Source organism: Puntigrus tetrazona, chromosome 3 (genome assembly GCF_018831695.1).
Source record: "Puntigrus tetrazona isolate hp1 chromosome 3, ASM1883169v1, whole genome shotgun sequence".
In the NCBI taxonomy this organism is placed as follows: Eukaryota; Metazoa; Chordata; class Actinopteri; order Cypriniformes; family Cyprinidae; genus Puntigrus; species Puntigrus tetrazona.
This window is the reverse complement of record NC_056701.1, coordinates 13,665,353-13,685,748: the sequence shown is the minus strand read 5'-3', so window position 1 is coordinate 13,685,748 and position 20,396 is coordinate 13,665,353. Positions and strand designations below refer to the sequence as shown.

The 20,396-nt window shown below is 39.0% G+C and overlaps 2 protein-coding genes across 2 annotated transcripts in view; one reads left to right on the top strand and one right to left on the bottom strand.

Moving 5' to 3' along the window:
* Nucleotides 1-2,252: 2,252 nt before the first annotated feature.
* The window catches only part of cacng3b (calcium channel, voltage-dependent, gamma subunit 3b), a 34,203-nt gene continuing 16,059 nt past the window's right edge, over nt 2,253-20,396 (bottom strand). The window contains exons 2-4 of the mRNA XM_043235988.1: nt 15,231-15,314; nt 5,720-5,860; nt 2,253-4,952 (exon numbers count right to left, since the gene is read on the bottom strand). Of these exons, the coding sequence (XP_043091923.1) occupies nt 4,459-4,952; nt 5,720-5,860; nt 15,231-15,314 (719 nt within the window). The 3' untranslated portion in view covers nt 2,253-4,458. The remainder of the gene's footprint in view (nt 4,953-5,719; nt 5,861-15,230; nt 15,315-20,396) is intronic.
* Nucleotides 7,654-10,243, top strand: LOC122342172. The gene is made up of 2 exons (XM_043235989.1): nt 7,654-8,671; nt 8,801-10,243. Exons 1-2 carry the CDS (start codon nt 8,597-8,599, stop codon nt 9,458-9,460), a joined length of 735 nt encoding a protein of 244 aa, XP_043091924.1. The 5' UTR covers nt 7,654-8,596; the 3' UTR covers nt 9,461-10,243.

Here is a 20,396-nt window from a genome sequence, read left to right as displayed (position 1 = left end):
ATACTACGAGTATTAAATTACAGTTTACCAGTTCAGTATAGTTAATAGTATCTATTATAAAACAAAAAACTATAGCCTATTTACTATAAGCTACAGCTCTTCACTTTGATGCAGTGCAAACAATGAATGGCATTATTGTTTTTAAAAATAAACGGTTGCGTTTAGGCTAGGATTATTAGGTACATTACACTGTAATGAAACGTCACCAAATTCACGTTCACCATAGCACCACTCACTGGACATTGCACTTTTTTCTAACCAAAAAAAAAAACAAAGTTGGTATTTGTATTAGATCTGTTCTTATACAAATGGTAGCGAATCAATCAACCAGAAAACAAACACTTATAATAAAACAACGATAAACCATTAAAAATAGCTAATTAAGGGAATGTACAAGTCTGATATCATTTTGCAGAGATATCGCCACAGGTGCATTTTTCAATTGAGGTTGAGGGTTGCATAAGAATGTAGATGGTGTCAGGTTAAAGGGCTCAAAAGGGGCAAACAGGTGAAGGGTGGGGGGAAAGGGGAAGCACTGCCTGAAAAACATGACCTTTGTGTGATAGTTATCTGGCCACTGCTAGGTGGGAGTGAGCTGGTGGGCGCCCATGAGGAATAGCAATGCTTTTGTTGGTAATCTTCGCACGATCAACCTGTCCTGTTTTGTGTCTATGACTCAGATCTCCCTGATCTCAAAAAGACACTCACTCAATACCGCCTGCGTGGATGCCCTCGCTCACCCCTGCGAAGGACCAACCTCAGGGCCGCAGACCCTCATTCCTCCCTATCCAGCAAAACAACCTCTTGAGAGACTCGCCTCAGGTAATGTCAGTGACAAAAAAGCCCACCTGCATATTTGTATTCAGCCAGGCGCACACCTGAGATCTTCTGTGCTTTTCCTCGACGCCGTGGGATGATTTTCTCCACAGATGTGCAGCCATCCACCTGTCTGGAGGTCCAATGTGCTCCTCTGACTCCAAACCTTCAGTCTGACGGCTCAGCTCTCATTCAAACTGGCCTAAATCAAGCGGCGCTGCCCTATTGAAGATGAAGAGGTGCAGCCTGGAGCTCATACGCCACAGACAGGGCTCCTATTGATTTTATAGCACAAGCTGCTGGTAAGCTGTGCTCTCTCTGGCATACTAAATTCCCTGCCCTTCTAGGAGGGCTTGATGAACTGCCCAGATAGCTCTCATTCATTCCTCTTGTCAGAAGCACTTGAGCTAGATGAATGTCTTACCTGTGCCTCGTGTGCATGCGACTCACTTAAATGTTTCCCGGCGACTCTTGAAGCTTTTTACCGCAGTTTCTGATGATGAATGGCTTTTTTTTGTAAGAAAATGTTTTTAGACGCTTTTCCAGTTTTCGCTCTGGAGGATTTATCTGCTGATGTACGAAGACAAGGCAATTTTAGCTGGCATACATGACCTCTCAGTCAAGGTAGATAGATAAGAGGTAAACATCATGACGCAGGATGCCATTGTTTTGCAAACACATGAGGAGATTTGTCTTCAGTGTTAAAGTCAACATGAAATGATTCCTCAAGATTTCAGATTGAGACTAAAATAGTGTAACAAAAAAAATAACATTGACGGTAATAACATCAGAATGTGTTTGCTGCATTTCTCCCTCTGAGAGGGGGTATGCACAGAAATTTAATATTTATATCAAAATGTAATATTTTCGACTTAATTGTAATGTCATGACACTAAACGTTCATATCAGATCCAAGAAAGATCGGAACATTAGGTCTGTTGCTTGTCAATTGACTGAAATGACTCTTACAAATTGTTTTTTTTAAGAGGCAATCTTTAACTTGAACTTAACTTGAACCGCAAATCATTTTTCAATTCAATTCAAAGTGAACTAGAAACCTCACTGCTAATTAAGATTAATTAAGCTCAACAGAATTTCTTTAAGGTATTTAACCTAAATTATTATAAAAATGTAAATATTTTACCAAAATATCCTTTGCCATTTAAAATAGCAATTGCTGTGAAATAGTAATATTTACTTATTTAGGAAAGTCAATGATTTTATTAATTTCTTTGGAATAATGTGCCCCTTTAAGACTGCGTATTAAAAAAGTAAATTGGGTCAATTTTGATTTCTTGTTGACTTTAATATTCTTCCATCCCTGATTCTGAACAAAAACAATGTAGTTATGATACATCAATGCTCTCGTTTCCTCATCATTTAAAATTTGAAGGTCAGTTTGCGCACATTTTGTGAAGAAGACAAAGAGTGCATTGTTGGCATTCTTAAAACGGACTTTATTTTTCTAAATCTTTAAATATCTCTCCGACTATTATCTTTATTGATGTAAACTACTGTATTTAAAAGGTGTGCTTTTTTTCTACAGCATGTTTCAAGCTGAGACTGCTGTTTTCATTGAGAGGTCACATACACAATGTTGCAGGCCTAAGTGGTGAGTGACAGGGCCTAAGACTCTATGGATGTGATTGGCTGAGCAATAACAGTCCTGGTAAGAGGAGCTGATGCGAGGCTGTGATGGAGATGAAGGAGCAAGCGAGCGAAAGTGAGAGACCCGGCGCCGGGTGCTCGGAGTAGGCAGAAGTAGACAGGCACTAGGTGCTCTGAGAGAGACTTGAAGGGTTAAACTGTTCAACTGTGCCCAATGCACTCCGGTGGACTTCTTCAAATATGAAACACTTAGTTTTGGACCCCGAACAGCACAATTTCACAACATAAAGTGGATCCAAACAAAAGGCAACATTTACAGTAATATTCCCAGTGAGGCGGCAGATCGCTAGTATGACTTCGGTAAGCTGAATGAAATAAAACTGGAGATGAATGACTGGCTTGCATGAATCTGGAGGCTAAAGTACATGCACGTCAGCGCTTGGGTGCTCTGAAATGAGGTGAATTTTTGAAAAAACTACATTATTATAGATGTTTCAGGATCTACTTCCATTTCTACCTATCTGACGAGGGGATTAATAGTTGTGACAGATGCGAAGGAAAAACTTACTGTATACATTATATCATTACATCTGGATGTGTTTTGCATACATGAATATTGTCAGGTAAAGAATTTCTCTCTTTTTTTTCAACGTAACTATTTTTAAGGGCAGATCTGTTGTTTTCTCTGTTGGCTGAACTTCTTTAAAGCCCTTGTATGCTTGTTGTTTGAAAACCAAAAGCCCTTGGAGTTTATATTCATCAGTATGATATTAATAACATTAACTAAGCAACTAAATTACAGTATACATTTATATTTTGTAGTTAAGTTCAGTATAGCATTGATGTAGCATTAATGTAGATAGAATGAGCAGTAAATATTTTCAAAGAAGTGTTGTATGCATGTTTATAAGCATAGCGTTTGTTGTTGTTATGTCATTGTGTATAGACGTGAACCTGAAAATCCCATCAGCCCATTTAGAGGCTTACCGATTCATGATATGTTAACGCTCCAAGTACTCAGGGCAGTTCCTTTTGATTTCATAGCATTCTGATTTTTATAAACTCTTGATGCACAGCTTTTGGTAAATGTATGAACAATATTTTATCCAAAAATATTTTAACTATAGACAATTAAGAAATCTACATTTGGCAGCCAACTGCTTTTCTTTCGCTAACAGATGAAAAACAAAAAAAACGGTATAATAATGACCACAATATCCATATTAATAAGCACAAGGGCCTCCAGTAAACCTCATTGTAAATCACAGAAGATTTTAAATCAATGAAAACAATGTAATACCAAAAAACTTTGGTGGGCTAAAAGATCATATTTAATAACAAGCATTTTTACCCTGTTATAAAAGTTTATGCAGGGGTTTTCGTAATGGAAATAATGGGGGTAAACATAAAAAAATATATATAAATAAATAACAGAACTGTGTGGATGGCATGCAGAGCCCAGCCAAGTAGCTTGTGGGCAGCGTGGGATGTGTGGGGGTGGGGGGGGGTGGGGTGATCAGCATGAGACAGTGGCACTAGTAGTTGTGGGCTCAATTTTCCGACCCGGGAGAGAAACCAACAATGTATACAATCTTGTGAGTGTGAGGCAGCACTCACCAGCTATGGGCTACTGAGCTGTGCATAAGGCGAGTATCGGGACAGCCTTTCGGTTCGTCTGTCAGAAGCGTTACAATCCTCCCCCTCAGAGGGCTTCACAGTTTCGCTGGGCTACCTCTTCAGGAACTCCAGTCGCTGAACAAATGACATTGAGGAGAGGACTAGCATTCTACTCGAGTAGCCCTTAGGGGGAGGGACGAGTGAGTCAGGTGAAACGACAGAAACAGTGACTGAAAAATGAGGATTAAAAGGAAGCACCAATGATCTAACAATTACCATCTATATTTATATATAATGTTATAGAAAGAGGGTTATAGCCCTGCAGGCCTCGAGTGAATTCTTCCTCCTGCTGGGGTCCAGCTCAAGTCTGTGGTTGTAACGTCTTGGCTGTGGCACTTCCTCTGTGCTTAAACTCTCTCAGACTGGAGTGGTCCTCCTGTTGGCCGCATCTTTGAAGTCCTTGGCGTTGGAGTTGTGAGCCTGCAAAAACTCCCTCTCGGAGTTGAGCAGGGCACCCATTGCCGCCTTGGAGGGATCCCTGGACAGGGTGTACATGGAGATGTCTGCCGCAGCGGGGCCCGTGTAGCCGCTCTTGCCCATGGGCGAAGCGTCACGCGAGGCAGGCTCGCTGGAGCGGCAACTGGAGCGCCGGCGGAATCGGTAGCGGTAGCTGGGGATGCGACTGAAGGCCGACTTCTTGATCAGCTCGGTGCGGGACTTGGCGCGCAGCTTCCGGTGTTTCTCGATGAACATGTGCACGGCGAGCACGCCCACCATCTCGGCCATTATGAAGGAGAGCGCGCCGAAGTAGAAGGACCAGCCGTACGAGTAGCTCTTCTTTGAGTCGCTCTGGCCGGGGTCGCCCGAATTGGCCGATATGTACACGATTATGCCAATGATGTTACTTAGGCCTAACAGCAGAGGATAGGGCAAGAGAGAAGAGAGAGAAAGTTATGGCTCAGCACGCAGCTGTGGCTCATCATTCCGTATCATTACACAAGAATGCATCGCTTATCAGCCATGCGGAACGCAGAAAAAAAGAACAATTGAAACATTTTAATTAGCTTTTTATCATCGCCATCATAGTGAAGGGTAAATAATTAGCAGTTTGCCGTCGAATATTTAGATCATAACCAACAGGACGAGGCCGTTCCAGGCGCATTGTTGTGTACAAAGCGGCGCTCTGGCAGCACGTTCACTGCAATCGTGACGACTGATTCATCATAATTCAATTGTAACGGAGGGAGTTGGGCTCATTTGTGTGATCATGAGGTCCTAATGGGGTCTTCTCTAAATATTTGACCAACATGCAGTTCTGTTTGAGGAAACCCCGTCTGTCACCCTTTTCCCAGGCCAGAACTACAGCAGTGGGTCAATATGCTGGCCTGCTGTTTGTTTACACTGCTCGAGCCGGCCCATCCATTTCCTTTGTCAATAATCAGAGTTAATCTGCGAAGTCAACACGGATCTGCGGAGTCTACGGGGAGGACGACGTCCTAACCTGTCTGTGAACCAATCCATTCTCGACAAGCTGAACTCAACATGGAGCACTCCTCCCCATCTTGTGGGGAAACCCCGGTTCGGACAACTGACTGCGGCTAGGAAAGTATGCTAAAGCTAAAAATATAAACAGGCTGAGCGGTGCGCTTGCACTGATGCAGTGGGTTTAATCTCTTACCAGCAGAGACAAAGAAGATTCCAGCACTGAGGATGACATTGTGTCTGCTCCTGTAAAACTCACTGGCAGCCACACACAAACCTCCCATGAACAGAAGCCCAACGCTCATGATTGGGAAGATGCTGGACGCTCTCACAGCTCCTGAGGGAGATACAAGCAAAGCCAACCACATTAGTGTCACTGGAAATAGTACAGAGGGAAAGTCGTTTTTATAAAAAGTCAGAAAATATTTTTGAGTGAAAGACGGATCATATTCAAATGTCCATTTATGCTTAAATCGAAACAGAACAGAACACTGGGTGCTATTTGGAGGTAAACTGTACTAAAATAAACAATATACTGTATCTATGATGACCTTTCCACCAGCTACTGTTTATCACCGCACAGCACATATACAGGCCAAATATTATCCTTACACCAAAAAAAATAAAAATACTTATATAGGGTGAATCTCGGTAAGTGGTAACATCTTAATTAGCTTATCTTATTTAGGTAAAAAATTCTAGAGACTAGCAAAAATAAATTAGACTGAAAAATTTATTCTACCTAGTAAAAATATCTAGGTAATGAGGTATTTTTAATGCAATATAAATTTACTGTATGTTTAAAATGTCAGGAAATATATTTTATATCTCACATACGAATGTCAGAATGAAATTTTCTCTTTAGTATTTTTATTATACATGTATACCATTCAAATGTTCATGATTCACATGATTCTTCAGAAATCACTCTTTATATTCTGATTTGCTACTCAACTTTCCTGTTATTATCATTGCTGAAAAAAAAAATTCTATATTTCTTGAGACTTTTTCAGGATTTTTTTTTTACATATTCATTGTCACTTTTGGTCAATTTAATTCTTAGTGAGCCCAAGCGTTTGATTAACAAAGCCCCCTCCACTGTGTAAAAATATTTGTAATATGATGTCCTCTCATACCTTATTCTTAAATATACATCTATAAATGTGATTGTCTATTTACTTGTATGTATTCAATATTTATATATGCAGTTGCTCTGTCAAAACCACAAACAACCTAGACTGAAAAAATGGCCTGTTTGTGAGTAGATGTTTGGTGAACTATGCCTTTTAGGCTTACTGATTCAGTGACTTTTATGGTACACATAAATGTTTGATTTCTGGTGTAAATCACTCTGTCTTGTTAGAGGTATTTGGTCTAATAAGCCAAGCATTGAAACTTCATCCCTATAGCGAGTCTTCTGATGATGCACTGCAGAACGAATGTTTCCTTGAAGCACTTTGTTTAGTTAAGTCTTCACAGATTTGAGCACTACAACAGACAGCATCTGTCCAAACTGCTTGGTAGAGCCTTCCAATTATTTGTGGACAGTTCTGGATCAGAAAACGCAGCACACACGAGGCTTCCCAGACTAGCTGAACTCCTCGCTCCTTCACTCTGCCTCAGATCAAGCTTGATCAGCCTCTTCAGAAATAGGATAAAAGCTAAAGGAGGGGCGTCTGAGAGTGTCAGGATCAATGTCAATAGCCTAGATGACTGCCCTTATCAGTACGCTATTGCTATGCATACCGCAGCGCTGCAGCATTTGCCCTTCTGAACGCCTCTCCTCTAAGAAATAAATATTTTGGGACAAGAGGTGCAATCATGTCTACAGATGAAATAACCAGGGAATGTTTAGTTTCGCCTTTTTCTGAAATTTTGCCTTTACATTATCCTTTACCCCCAGTGCGTCTGACAGTAATGTTTATTTATATTATAACAAAACACTGATAGTGAACAAGCTGTTTATAAAAACAATGCAGATCACTACACAATCATGCAATAACATCACATTTACATACACTTTTTTTGTCCAGTCTTGAAGAAAGAACTGTTACACAGTTACGCAAAATGTTGCAAAATGGCTAAGAACTGAATTTAGATGCCTTTAAAAGTAGTTCCTTTGAATTTACAGTTTTTTTCTATTGCTAACATCCTTTTGTCCAATTTCTAGTCACATTTTCAAAACTCTAAACACAATTAGCACAACATCCGTTTGTTGTAACCATACCATTAACACAATTCATGTTGTTTTCACACAATATTCAGTCAATTAACACATTTTTAAAATGCTTACATTTTCTTTTTACACAAGTTTACCCCATAGCAAAATCATGGATCTTTCTTATCATTTTTACAAATGCTTAAACACAGCATGTCAAAAATAAAGAGCTAATGTTCCAAACTCTAACTATATTGTAAAGCCTCTACTTCTGCAACAACAGCAGCTTAAAAGAGCTGATAATAATTATTTTAATTACTGATAATTAAGAGATAGCTGATTCCAATCTTATTGATTAATTCCAAGTAATGGATTACATGGATTTTTACACTTTCTGGACTGGTTTTTGTTCAAAACAACAGAAAAACTGAAAAAGAAAGAAGATGTCGGGACGAGGAAGAGTTGGACGAGGGAGAGGACAAGGTAGATGAGGGAGAGGAGAAGCTGGACCGGGACAAGGTAGAAGAGGTAGGGGTAGAGTAAGAGCTGTTGTTACAGATGAAATAAGAGCCACTATTATTGACCATGTGATAAACCATGGTCTGTCATTGAGAGAGGCAGGTGAAAGAGTCCAGCCCAATCTTAGACGGTCAACTGTGGCATCCATTATCCGAATTTTTCAACAAACCAACAGGTAAGCAATGAATTTCGTGAGGGCCATAATTGCAGTTGTAATGTATCACAATAACTGTTGGCCGCCAAGAGCATGCCATTGTAGGGTGGGTTATTGCTGACAATGCAATAAAACTCAGAGAAATTCAATCCAGAATTGTACAGGACAACCTGGTATTCCAGAATGTGGAAAGCATCAGCCTGGCTACCATCACTCGAACTCTGAACAAACACAGAATTCGAATGAAACAGCTGTACAAAGTGCCCTTTGAAAGAAACAGTGAGCGGGTCAAGGAACTCCGACACCAATATGTCCAGGTGCCTATACAGTACATCCAATTCTTTTACGCTATTCTAGTTTTTTTCCACTACTATCAATTACTACTCAAAGTAAACATACCCACAAAGTGAAAAACATTTAAACATCATGTGTTTGATTTCTTTCAGAGAGTTATGGAGTTGGAGGCTAATCAGACACCACATAAATTCATTTATGTAGATGAGGCAGGATTTAACCTGGCAAGAACTCGTAGACGAGGAAGAAATCTGATTGGAAAAAGGGCCACTGCTGATGTTCCGGGTCAAAGAGGAGCAAATATCACAATGTGTGCTGCAATCTCAAGTGCTGGTTTGGTCCTGCAGAAAAGCCAGATTGGTCCCTTCAACACAGAGCGCCTTCTTTTGTTTTTAGAGGACCTCCACCAACAACTGGTACCAGCAGCAGAAAGGGAACAAGTAGGAGGAAACATGAGGACATTTGTGATTGTATGGGACAATGTAGCGTTCCACCATTCACATGCAATCACAAATTGGTTTGCAGCCCATCTGAGAATGATTTCTCTTTTTCTTCCTCCGTACTCTCCTTTCCTCAATCCTATTGAGGAATTTTTTTCTGCCTGGAGGTGGAAAGTCTATGATCATAGACCACATGATCAGATGTCCCTCCTGGATGCCATGGAGGCTGGCTGCCGAGATATCTCAGCTGAAGACTGCCAAGGGTGGATAAGGCATGCTAAACGTTTCTATCCCAGATGCATAGCAAGAGAAAATATAAGATGTGATGTCGATGAGAACATGTGGCCAGTTGCTGAAGATCGTATAGATTAGAACTTTATTTCTGTTTTTTTTTGTTTTTTGTCTGTTTTTTTTTTTTTTTTTTAACTAAAGGCCAAAGGCCTGTATTTTTTTTTTTTTTTGGATCACTGACAGCAATTTCATTTTGCTAATTTACTTCAGCAATTCTGTCACTTTTCTTTTACATTTCATCAATTACTGATGAGTCCTCAACTATGCTGTACACATACTGCCCTACAGTAATCCACACATACACAAACACTGGTTTCCATTTTTTTGTGGGGACTCTCAAATTTCTAATCTTGTTTTCTCATGAGGACCAAATAAAGTGTCCCCACAAGGTAAGAATTTACTGGTATTACTATCTTTGTGGGGACATTTTGTCCCCATAAGATGATAAATACCAGGTACACACACACATGCAATGGATTAAATGCATTAAATGGATGTCATATTGTATGTTCTACCCAGGTCAAACCAAAACACGAAGTAATGCAGATTTTTGTAATTAATTGTTAGCATTTTGTCAGTCTATGTGTTATGATTGACTATATGTTTCTGTTGGATTGAAAACTAGTGCTAATGTTTTGATTGAATGATTCAATTTTGAATCAGGTTTGCTGTGTTTTGATAGAGTTAGTATATGTAGAAAAAGGTACTCAGCATTTTGAAATGGAGAGTTTGTATTTATTTAACAAAACATGGTTTTGGCCAGAAAATTAACAATTTGGCTAATTGGGTGATGTTAGTGTGTTGCTGTGTTAAGAGTTTAGAAAAAGTATTTTAAGTATTGGTAAATGCTTGTTAGCAATTGAAAAAAACTGTAAGATGTTAAAAATATTAGATTTTTCAATATGAATTGCTGACTAAAAATGTATATATTTAATAAAGATTCATTATATTTCATTAATTATGGAGCAGGTACAGTTCATTTGCAAGAATGACACAATTTATACAAAAACATATTTACTTCTTGCCTAACTGAAATTATTGTGGCAGACATTTTGTGGTGTTTTTTTCTGGACATATCATTGAGTAAATATTTATAACAAGTCAAAATGAATAGGAAAGGTAATAAATATGCAGATGGTCTGCTGTGGCAAGCCCTAATGGCCCTAAATGTCAGAATAAGACATGAGTGACAAAACTACTAAAACCGTACCGTGTGCCTATGTTGAATATCTTTGAATTGCAATTCATTAATTCCTTTTTTGTCATTCAAGTTGAAATTTTAATTAAAAATGGCCTATTCTGAAAAACCTAGCTTAGACTGTTTATGAACCATCTCTGATGACTTTGAATATTACGGAGATGTGCAGGTCGACACATTCATTGACGATCAGTTGGTAAGTTCTTTGTAAAGTAAACTGCACTATGGCTTCATTGTCTTTCTCTCCTTCCCTCTCCTTCATTTCTCTCTCTCCTCAGTGGATCAGCAGTCTCCCATGGCACACCTCATTAATATATTCATGCCCAGGGGAAGACAAAATACTCCTCCATCATCCAATTTTCCTGCCATCCTTGAAAAATGGATCAGTGGCCGAGCCGTGCTTAATTACAGCTGGAAACGGGAGATATTTATTGAGGAGGATTGTACAGAGCATTAGCATGCAACAAAAAGGATGACATCTGCGTCCTTGATGGGTCCATCGTCTCGCTGACAGGTAAGATCTAAGTAGGGGTAAGACCTCAGTGGGACGACTGAAACATTTACTCGTGTTCGGCTGAGACTTTTCAATTTGAAATCTGGACGGACGGGCCTCACTGGTTAACAAGTCGAGGTTATCAGCCTCTCGAATCCCCTGAAGTCTGTGCGGTGGGCATTTTGTACACAACGATGTGCAGGACAGAATGTGAAATGCTCGTCTGAACTTGCATGCAGAGCATGTTAGGCCAGAGGACACGGCCCTCTGCTTCAAACGAATAACAGAGAAATTAGAACAATGCTCACAGGGAGAAACAGCCATCTCAAGGGCAACTAAAGTACGCCATGAGAGAGACAGATAAAGATCGAGAGAATCAAAGGCAGAGAAAAAACAGAGAAGGGAAAAGCTTTTCAACTGCATTACCCTTCAAAATCAGCTCTCTTTTTTTGCTCAGAAATGTATATTTGTAGTGCTCGTAAATGTATTTCATTGCATTGTTCTGAATGACATGCCAACAGCATTATGAACAGGGCAGCAAACGGACTTTCTTGCCCCTAAAGATCGGGTAGGATGTCTGTATCGGTGGCTTCTCGATTGCACAAACAGTCGACATGCCGACACCGATCATGTTAGACTCTCCCCCTGTGAAACTTCAGTCTGAGATGTCTAGTGTAAATAGTTATTGGCAGAAACCCCGCTTGTTGTGGTTTGTTGTTTACATGCAGTAAGATCTCACCTCACATCAGTCTCTTCATAAAGCTAAAGTGAGGAAGGCTGCTCTTGGACTCTTTGTTCAATGGATGTTTCATCCAAAAATTAAAAAAATGACATTCTGTCATTCCAAACCCATATTCTTGTATTTTTCACCAACATAAAGTCACTTTTTTTTTTTACTTTCAATCTCTACATCTTTCCATACAACAACAATGCAAAGACACTGTAAAAATAAAAATTCCTATCTGTTTTCTAAATGCAAGATTCCATTGCATCATCTTTGAACACCAAAAACATTGACGTTACTTACAGATTGTTCTCTTTTTGGTTCACTTTAACTAAAGTGGGATTGGTTCAAAGGTTAAAGGGATAGTTCACCTAAAATTAAAAATTCTCCCATTAATTACCGTCGTTTAAAACCTCTAAGTCCTTTGTTCATCTTCAGAACAAGATACTTTTGATGAAATCCAAGAGCTTACTCTCACTTTTAACCTTCATAGACAGCAACACAACTGACACAGTCAAGGCACAGAACATTGTTAAAATAGTCCAGAAGACATCAGAAGTTCAACCTTAATTTTATGAAGCTACAAAAATAATGGCTTTATTGAATTTCTTTTCTGTCTTCCAGTCAGTCTCTGCTGCCATTCACGAGAATGTAGTCCCTACTGCTTTTCCGGGCCTTGAACATGGTTGTTTCCTTGCTGTCTGTGTAGGGACAGAATGATCTTGGATTTAATCAAAAATATCTTAATGTGTGTTCTGAATGAACAAATGTCTTACAGGTACGACATGAGGGTAAGTAATCAATGACAGAATTTTCATTTTGGGATCAGTTGTCGTCATAAAGTGTAATACCTGTACATATCCGTAAAACCCCACCCATCCACCATCAGCTGCAGGCTTGCACTCATTTTTTAAGTGAAAGCCTACATCTTAATATCCAATTAACAATTGAAGAATAAAACTATGTCACTGTCCCGCATGTTTTATAATCATTACACTCTTTTATACCTTAAAACATAAAGGAAAAGTAAAAAATAATCTTTACAAGATAAACATCGCTACATTCTACACTAACACTGGGCATCTACCCATTACGCAGTTTACATATCAGAAATAAAATTTCCAACCCCATTAAACGCATAACTCCTAGTATATAATTTGACTTATACATTTGACAAAAGTGTATATAACTCAAAAAATATTATTATTAAATAATTATCATGCAAATAATATTATAGTGTATAATTGTACCCCTAAATGCCTATTACTGTAAAAGGTCTAATTACTGATGTCCAGGGTGTATTTATGGGTCATTAGCAGTATTGTGAGCACTCCCTCTCCATGCATATTCATTTAAATTACACTTGATTGATTTGGCTGCTTTTTGATAAATGGACATCACTGAGAAACCACTGCTACTTACTTCATTTTTGCATTATTCACTCACATTTTTAAATGAACGGAGGGAAAATAAAATAAATGAACGTGGGCGGGTGAGTGGCGGGGGATGAATAGAAACCATGAAATTAAAACAAATAAGACTAGTCCAGTTTGATACCGCATCATTATAATGGTTTTCTCAGTGATGTTCATTCATGCATAACCTTTCCTAAAAATGTTCTACTTTTGCTTTCCACATGACAAATAACAGCTTTCAGGTTTGAAACAACACGAGGTTGAGTAAATAATAACACGATGTTAATTTTTTTAGTGAAGTATCACTTTAAAGTGCGATTGGTTCATAATCACCGGAATCTGCTGGGCACCTCATTGTAAATAACTGATACACAAGCGAAAACTCAAACGAAAGAACAAACATATTCTAAGATTATGTATACGAATTTACACAGGGGAGCCGGTTAAAAAAGATGTCACTTAAATAGTACAACCAAACGGCCATGACAGTGTAAAGGCTTGTGGGTAAGCATGATTTATCACTAAGCATAAACCATGACATGCTTGAATGCGTGCATCTACTTTGTTCAGCTTCAGTCACCAAGCAATTTCAAGACACGCTGCACCTAATCTATAAGATGGTAAAAAGTGTGGAGGTCATTGCAGAAACTGAAGAAACCCAGCAGGGCTAAACGAGAAAAATCCATCTGACCAATATGACCCTTCTCTATGCATATCATCAGTCTGGGTGATTTTAAGACGTTTGAGATGTGTGGGGGAGACCGTAGCTGTGACTGTGATAGTGCTGGACTTGCACAGAGTCCTCTCTCTGGGTTTGAGTTTTTAGTCCAGTATAAATTCATCTTTCATCTGAGGTTCTTATGAGAACAGAGTTTTATCCAATATTATAACATTACTCTACGCTTGCACAGCCGCTCAAAAGTTAAGGGGACAGTTCACCCAAAAATTCTATCATTAATTACTCACCCTCAAGTTGTACTAAACCCCACAACTTCTGATCATCTTTGGGAAAACAAATTAAGATATTTTTGATGCATTTTCAGAGCTCTCTGACCCTCAAATAGACAGAAATCCAATTACTACGATCAACGTCCAGAAACATAGCAAGAACATTGTTAAAATAGTCCATGTGAAATCAGGGCTTCAACCGTTATTTTACGAAGCTACAAGAATACTTTCTGTATGCAAAGAAAACAAAAATAATAACTTTATTCAAAAATGTGCCTCCTCCGCATCCCCCTGACCCCATTTTGGAGTTTTGGGTTTAGAACAAGATGTGGGTGAGAAATCAATGACAGAATTTACATATTTGCAACTATCCCTTTAAGGGTCTGCAATCTTTCCAAATGTGTAAAAGAACCCCCATTTATTTGATAACACAGAAAAAATGTACTGTGAAATATTATTACAGTTTAAAATAACATTTTCTACTTAAATATTTATAAAAATGTAATTTACTTTTCTGATGCAATGCTGAATTTTCTTCGAATTATATTCAGTGTCACATGATCCTTCAGAAACCATTCTGCTCAAGAAACATTTCTGATTATTATCAATGATGGAAACTTGATGTGCTGCTTAATATTTTTGCGGAAAGAATGGCATTTTTGATAGGGGGTTGTTGCTTGAGTCTGTTGTTTGTAATAAGACAGTTTCCGCAATATGGACCCTCAATGCAACTTGTGGGCCGCACCTGGTGGGTATTTTTGCCCTTGACAATATCACCAGCCAATAATAGTGACCCCCTTAGTGGCCCTTACAATTATGCCTTCCTATAGGAAATCAATGAGAACCAAAAGAAGCCAAAAGAGACACTGCCTCCCCCTTATCTACTGGTATCACTGCAGATGACAGTGCTATTTCATAAAAACGAGTGATTTGCACAATATTTCAGCTCATATTTTGAAATATTTGTTTTGCCTTTTCTATATTCGATTATTTTCTCATCCAATTTATTTTGAAGAGGTGCCCTGCCTCCTGAGAGAAAACGCCCCTGATGTACGTTGTTCTGACAGACTTACGTAGTAAATACTCTGCTGCATCTTGCTCATAATCTGCATCCTCCGGAAAGTGGTCGATCTTCTTACAGACACCTCGAAATGTTCCTGCAGCCATGAAGAACAGAGAGAGAGAGAGAGAGAGAGAGAGAGTCAAATACCATTAGTCTATTTTTGCGTGCATGTGTTGGAGCGCATACAAATACACATACTACGGGAGTCCATTTTATGTGTAAATACAAAAGTAAATGTGTCTTGGTGTGTTTATTTTGCGGCATTTTCTTAGGCATTTATCAGGTCAATGAGCAGAGTCCTAGTAAGCTGCTTGCTATGTGTATATGTGTGTGCGTATGTGCACGTATGCATGCCGTCTTGTGCATTCACTGACAACCCCTGTTCACTCGGCTGTGCGCTCAAGATGACAAATGAACAAAAATAACGCTTCTGCCCTCGGGCGTAACATGTGACCGGCTAATGAAGAGGTTTATCATACCAAATACATGCGCCCTATGTAGGGGGAAACCATTCTGACACAAACTGTCACATTCTCTGCTGCATTAAAGGAGGAGTACGCAGCTCAAATGCTCGGTTTGTGTTTGAAATGTTTCCATATTAAGCAATACTCATGTATCAGCTTCTCTGTAACCGGGATCGGTGCACAGTACTGTTAAAATGGATGTGTTCCAAGACGTAACCCCTCATTTTCTGTTTAAATATTTCTGTGCTTCCAGAGATCCCTTTGATTTACATAATTTAAAATTAAATCAACCTTTTATTTTCCCTTCAAATTCTTTTGATATGCTCCTTGGACCAAATCAAAACCCATCTGACAGATATTATTGAAACTTTATACCTCTGTTTTATCATATAATTATCATTTATATTCTCAGATATGTGACTGGAATCCTTTCAGGCATCCATCATAGCAAAACACACTGTAGAAAAATGTAATAAAGTACATGTAAAAATGATAAAGAAAATCTAACTTAAGTTAGGTACGAAATACATTGAATGGCATGATATAATATAGATAGATAGATAGATAGATAGATAGATAAATTAATTAAATTAATTGATTTTGAATATGACCATATGGTTATGGCTCTGAACAAACAGCACCTAAAGAGACCACAGACTAACTTGTAGTTTTCATTGGTCTGCGTTTGTGTTTCTGTGAAATGCTTTTAGCCATTTTGTAGAAAGAGACAGAACAGGTCTCTGTGGTGGATGGTGAGGGCTTTCAATGATTCAGAGTGAATCAGGGCACTCGGGCTTCTTCAGAAATCCCCTCTGGCTCAGCCCGAAGCCCTCTCCCACCATCACTGTCTACAGGTGACCTGACAGACTGTCCACTCAAAGCCATTGAGCTCTATTCACTCCCTCAAACACACACACACACACAAACACGGGCACACAAACATCGCCTGCTCATAACACAGAGATGGAGGGAGATCAGAAAACGAGTAGGCGATGAAGACTCAGAGAGAGGGACGGTTATTGTCATGGTGACTGTGACTGCTGTGACGTATTTATGCTTTGAGTGGGAAGGGCTTTAACGTGATGTGGGTCCTCGGATATAAAATATTTAGAATTTTGATAAGATCGAGAAAATTTGCGTTACAAAACCCTGTGAATCAGTGACTTCACTTAAAGTTTGCAAGGCAAAATAATGAAGAATTACAATGTGCACCAATGTGTTTTGTTTATTTTGTATTTTTATGAATATACTCCGTAACAAAGCAGGTAGGGCTATGTGGTTTCATATCACAAACTGAGTCATTTTAACAGTAATGGTAACAGTATGTATTATATATTATTATATATTTGTTCCTACAAAATCATTAATACAATGCTATGCTATATAACTGAATAATAATTTCATATAATTAAATACATTAAATTACTATCTACAGACTTAAACAAGGAAAAAAAAAACGTAAATCTGAAAAGAAAAGTAAATTAACAAAAAAATATTGAGAAAGGTCGTACTTCAATTTGAAAAGTAAAAAATTAAACGCCTTTTGAAATAAAAAAAAAAAACAACAAAAAATAATATTACAATTTTTTTCCTAAACTTTTTTTCCATGTTAACAAAGCATGTCCCCAATTCAATAAATCAATTAATGCAATGAGTTTTTGCGAAGAAAATGTTTTAAGCCCGTTACACACCAAGCCGATGAACAAGTGGCGCTGAAAGCGGACTTCGTTGACACTCAACAAGTAGCACATATGTTTTGCGCATGTGTAAGAAGCTTTTTTTCCTCGCGGCCCAAAGGACGCTGTTTACCGAGATTTAAATGTCAATACAATATTACAATAACGCAACATTATATATTTGCAATTTATTATATGAATTATTACATAATTCTGGCATGAAACTCTAGATGGCGCTGTAGTCTGATCAGTTCTAACTCAATCTGACCCAATGACATCGTCACATGGTGGAGCTGATTGGTTCTCTGCTGTATCGGTAACCAATGAGCCCTCCGCTCAACATTCAAATTTATGAGTAGTGTTTGCTGTAGCAGTTTTACAGCGCCATAAACAAGTTTAAACTATGTGTCATGTTAGCAGTTTGCATTGTATGCATCAGCAAAATATTATGCATATTAGCAGCAGCATTTAGCATTCGTTTTTATACGGCTGAAGCAACGCGTATAGAGCATATAATTGCTTTTGTAGTAACAGATATGAACAAGTCACAGTTGGCATTTTAACTGGGGCTCACTATACTACACTACATCGGTGTGATCTATCGTGATGTAGTCTTGAATGAAATGAATTATGGGTAGTATAGTTCAGAGAAATGTGCTTGTGTGACGTACTCTAGATGTGCTGTGTAGTTTCAGAAAATGAAATGGAGTCAGAAAGCACATACGACAGTTGCTATCTATCAAGTCTGGAAGAGCCAGGATAGATTTTTAAAAAAGTCAGACAGTGTTCGTAAGAAAGAAGAAGGTCATATACACCTAGGATTGGCTAGGATGGCTTTTGGGTGAACTATTCCTTTAAGTCAGTCGGCAAGGCAGCCCAGATGCACATAGCCATAGACCACTAGTTTTAGCCTGTCGGCATGGTAACACAGGCACACTTATGGCACTTTACCCCTGCATGGTACGGCACAGTGCGGTTTGGTACGGTTCAAGTGTCAAGTCCACAAGTCGTACCACACAGTGGAAAAGTACTGCATGAGGTTCATATGGCTCTTCGGAGTACATATGCCTTGGCGAGACCAAGTACATTAATATCGTCTTGTACACGATACCAATCTGTCATGACTTAATAATATTATTTTAATTATTATAAATTATATATTTATTTATTCATATTTATTGCAATACAGTATAATTTCATACAAAGAAATTTCTTTGTTAGATTCACCCAATAACATTAGAAAACAAGGAGTTTTATCTAATAGATAAGCCACGACCTGTTTTAAAATAAACTGTACATACATCTGAATGAGAACATTCTACAGACTTATGCAGTTTTTATGTATAATAGATAATTATAAATGCCATAAACTAATCGCAACCCACACGATAACCCTAACAGAGCAGAAAGCCTTCTAAATTTTCACAATAATAATAATAAAAAAATTATTTACAATATTTTACAATATAAAATTTGTCTCCAAAATATGAACAAACAGATACACACGAGCGCCATTTTCTAGCACTCCTCCCTATTGGAATGTCAACTGAAAGACAGTCATCTCATATCATATTTCAATAAATCACCTGTCCACCGGCCATGTCCACACTTATCTGTCTAGCATAGTGTGAAGTACAACCAGGCCTCTCCGTCCTCCAATGAGCTGCGATGGATTACAGCGGCGCTAAAAGCATCATAAGACCCAGCAGCTGCTTTTACCAACAATCACTCAGATTTAGAGCCCGGCTCTTTGTCTCCATTTACATAACACAAACCTGCAGAATGACTGCGTGTTTGTCACAACTTCAGTCATGGACCTGTCAGAGAGCTTCACCGGAGGACGGCTGAATGCATTAGCGAGGAAGTATTTCATTAGCTTTTATCTCTGTGTTTACTATCATTACAAACAGCCTGTGAATAAATAAAAAGAACACTGATGCTATTAGCTGAAAGGGTCCCCTGGAAAAACGCCTGCGAGGAATACTTTGCATTGGAATTAAAAGTTCTAATTTGGTTTGTATGCTGACAATGCAATGATTCAGAATAATCTGATTAAAAAACTCGAACGCTGTTTCCGTAAATCCACACACACACAAACACAGTGCGACCTTTTTGTTTTTTTCCGGTGTTGTTGTTGTCTGCAGGTGGACAGATTTGTCTTCATCTCACTTCAAGGTCTCATTGACCCTTTTGTCTCAGGACCCTCTTAAAACAATTAGTCACATTTGAGTCTGCGTTTCACACTTTAAGCTAATGGAGTGCTCGTGCTCGGATATCAATAGAGACGTTGAGAGAGAGAGAGAGAGAGAGAGAGAGAGTGAGAGAGTGAAGTGGGAAAGCAAGTAGTTTACAGTCAATATTGAGGTAAAATCACCAGAGACGTGTTTTCAATTAAAGGCTACCTTTGTGTGGATTAGAAAACAACTCATCCGGTTGTGTTGATTCAAGCCTCTGGGTCTCCGCATCGGAGAGAAGGTGAACAGAGCGGTGAGCGGCAACGTCCCGCGGGCTGGGGGCTGTCGCCGCACCGACACACCTCCGGTTTGAATAATTCAACAGAGATCTCCTCAAAGGTGACAGCTTTGTTGGAGGAGACCAGAAAGATTAAGAACTGATGGAGACATTTTCCACTCGGCCCTCCCTTCATCCCCTCCTCCTCTTGGATTGTGTTGCCAGCGCAGCTCTCTCGCCTATTCAGCGTACTGCTAACAGATAAAGCGACACTTTTATAAAAGGAAGAGGAGAAAGGGGGATGAAAAGGGGCTTTTGTGTTTCTGTGAGCTTCGGCATCGTCGCTCTCCTCTCGGTCCTGTGTGGCCGGCGGTGGGTGGCTGTGGGCGCAGTGAAGAGCTCTGCCGCTGGAGCTCCTCTGATAGCACACAGGCTGCCTGCCTCGCTCTGATTGACACACGGTTAGTCACACTTCAGAGAAATACATGCTCAGCTTAATTTGCCTATGCATTCACCCTCAGCTTAAAGGGAACTTACAGTCAAAGTGTAAAGACTTCATTTGTGCTGAACCGAGCGACGGAGCAG

What these genes read in the sequence shown, in the direction of transcription:
- LOC122342172 (XM_043235989.1), top strand. Translation starts at nt 8,597, where the DNA reads ATGAAACAGCTGTACAAAGTGCCCTTTGAAAGAAACAGTGAGCGGGTC. An exon ending in TCCGACACCAATATGTCCAG is followed by an intron (nt 8,672 to 8,800) that starts GTGCCTATACAG and finishes GATTTCTTTCAG; the next exon opens with AGAGTTATGGAGTTGGAGGC.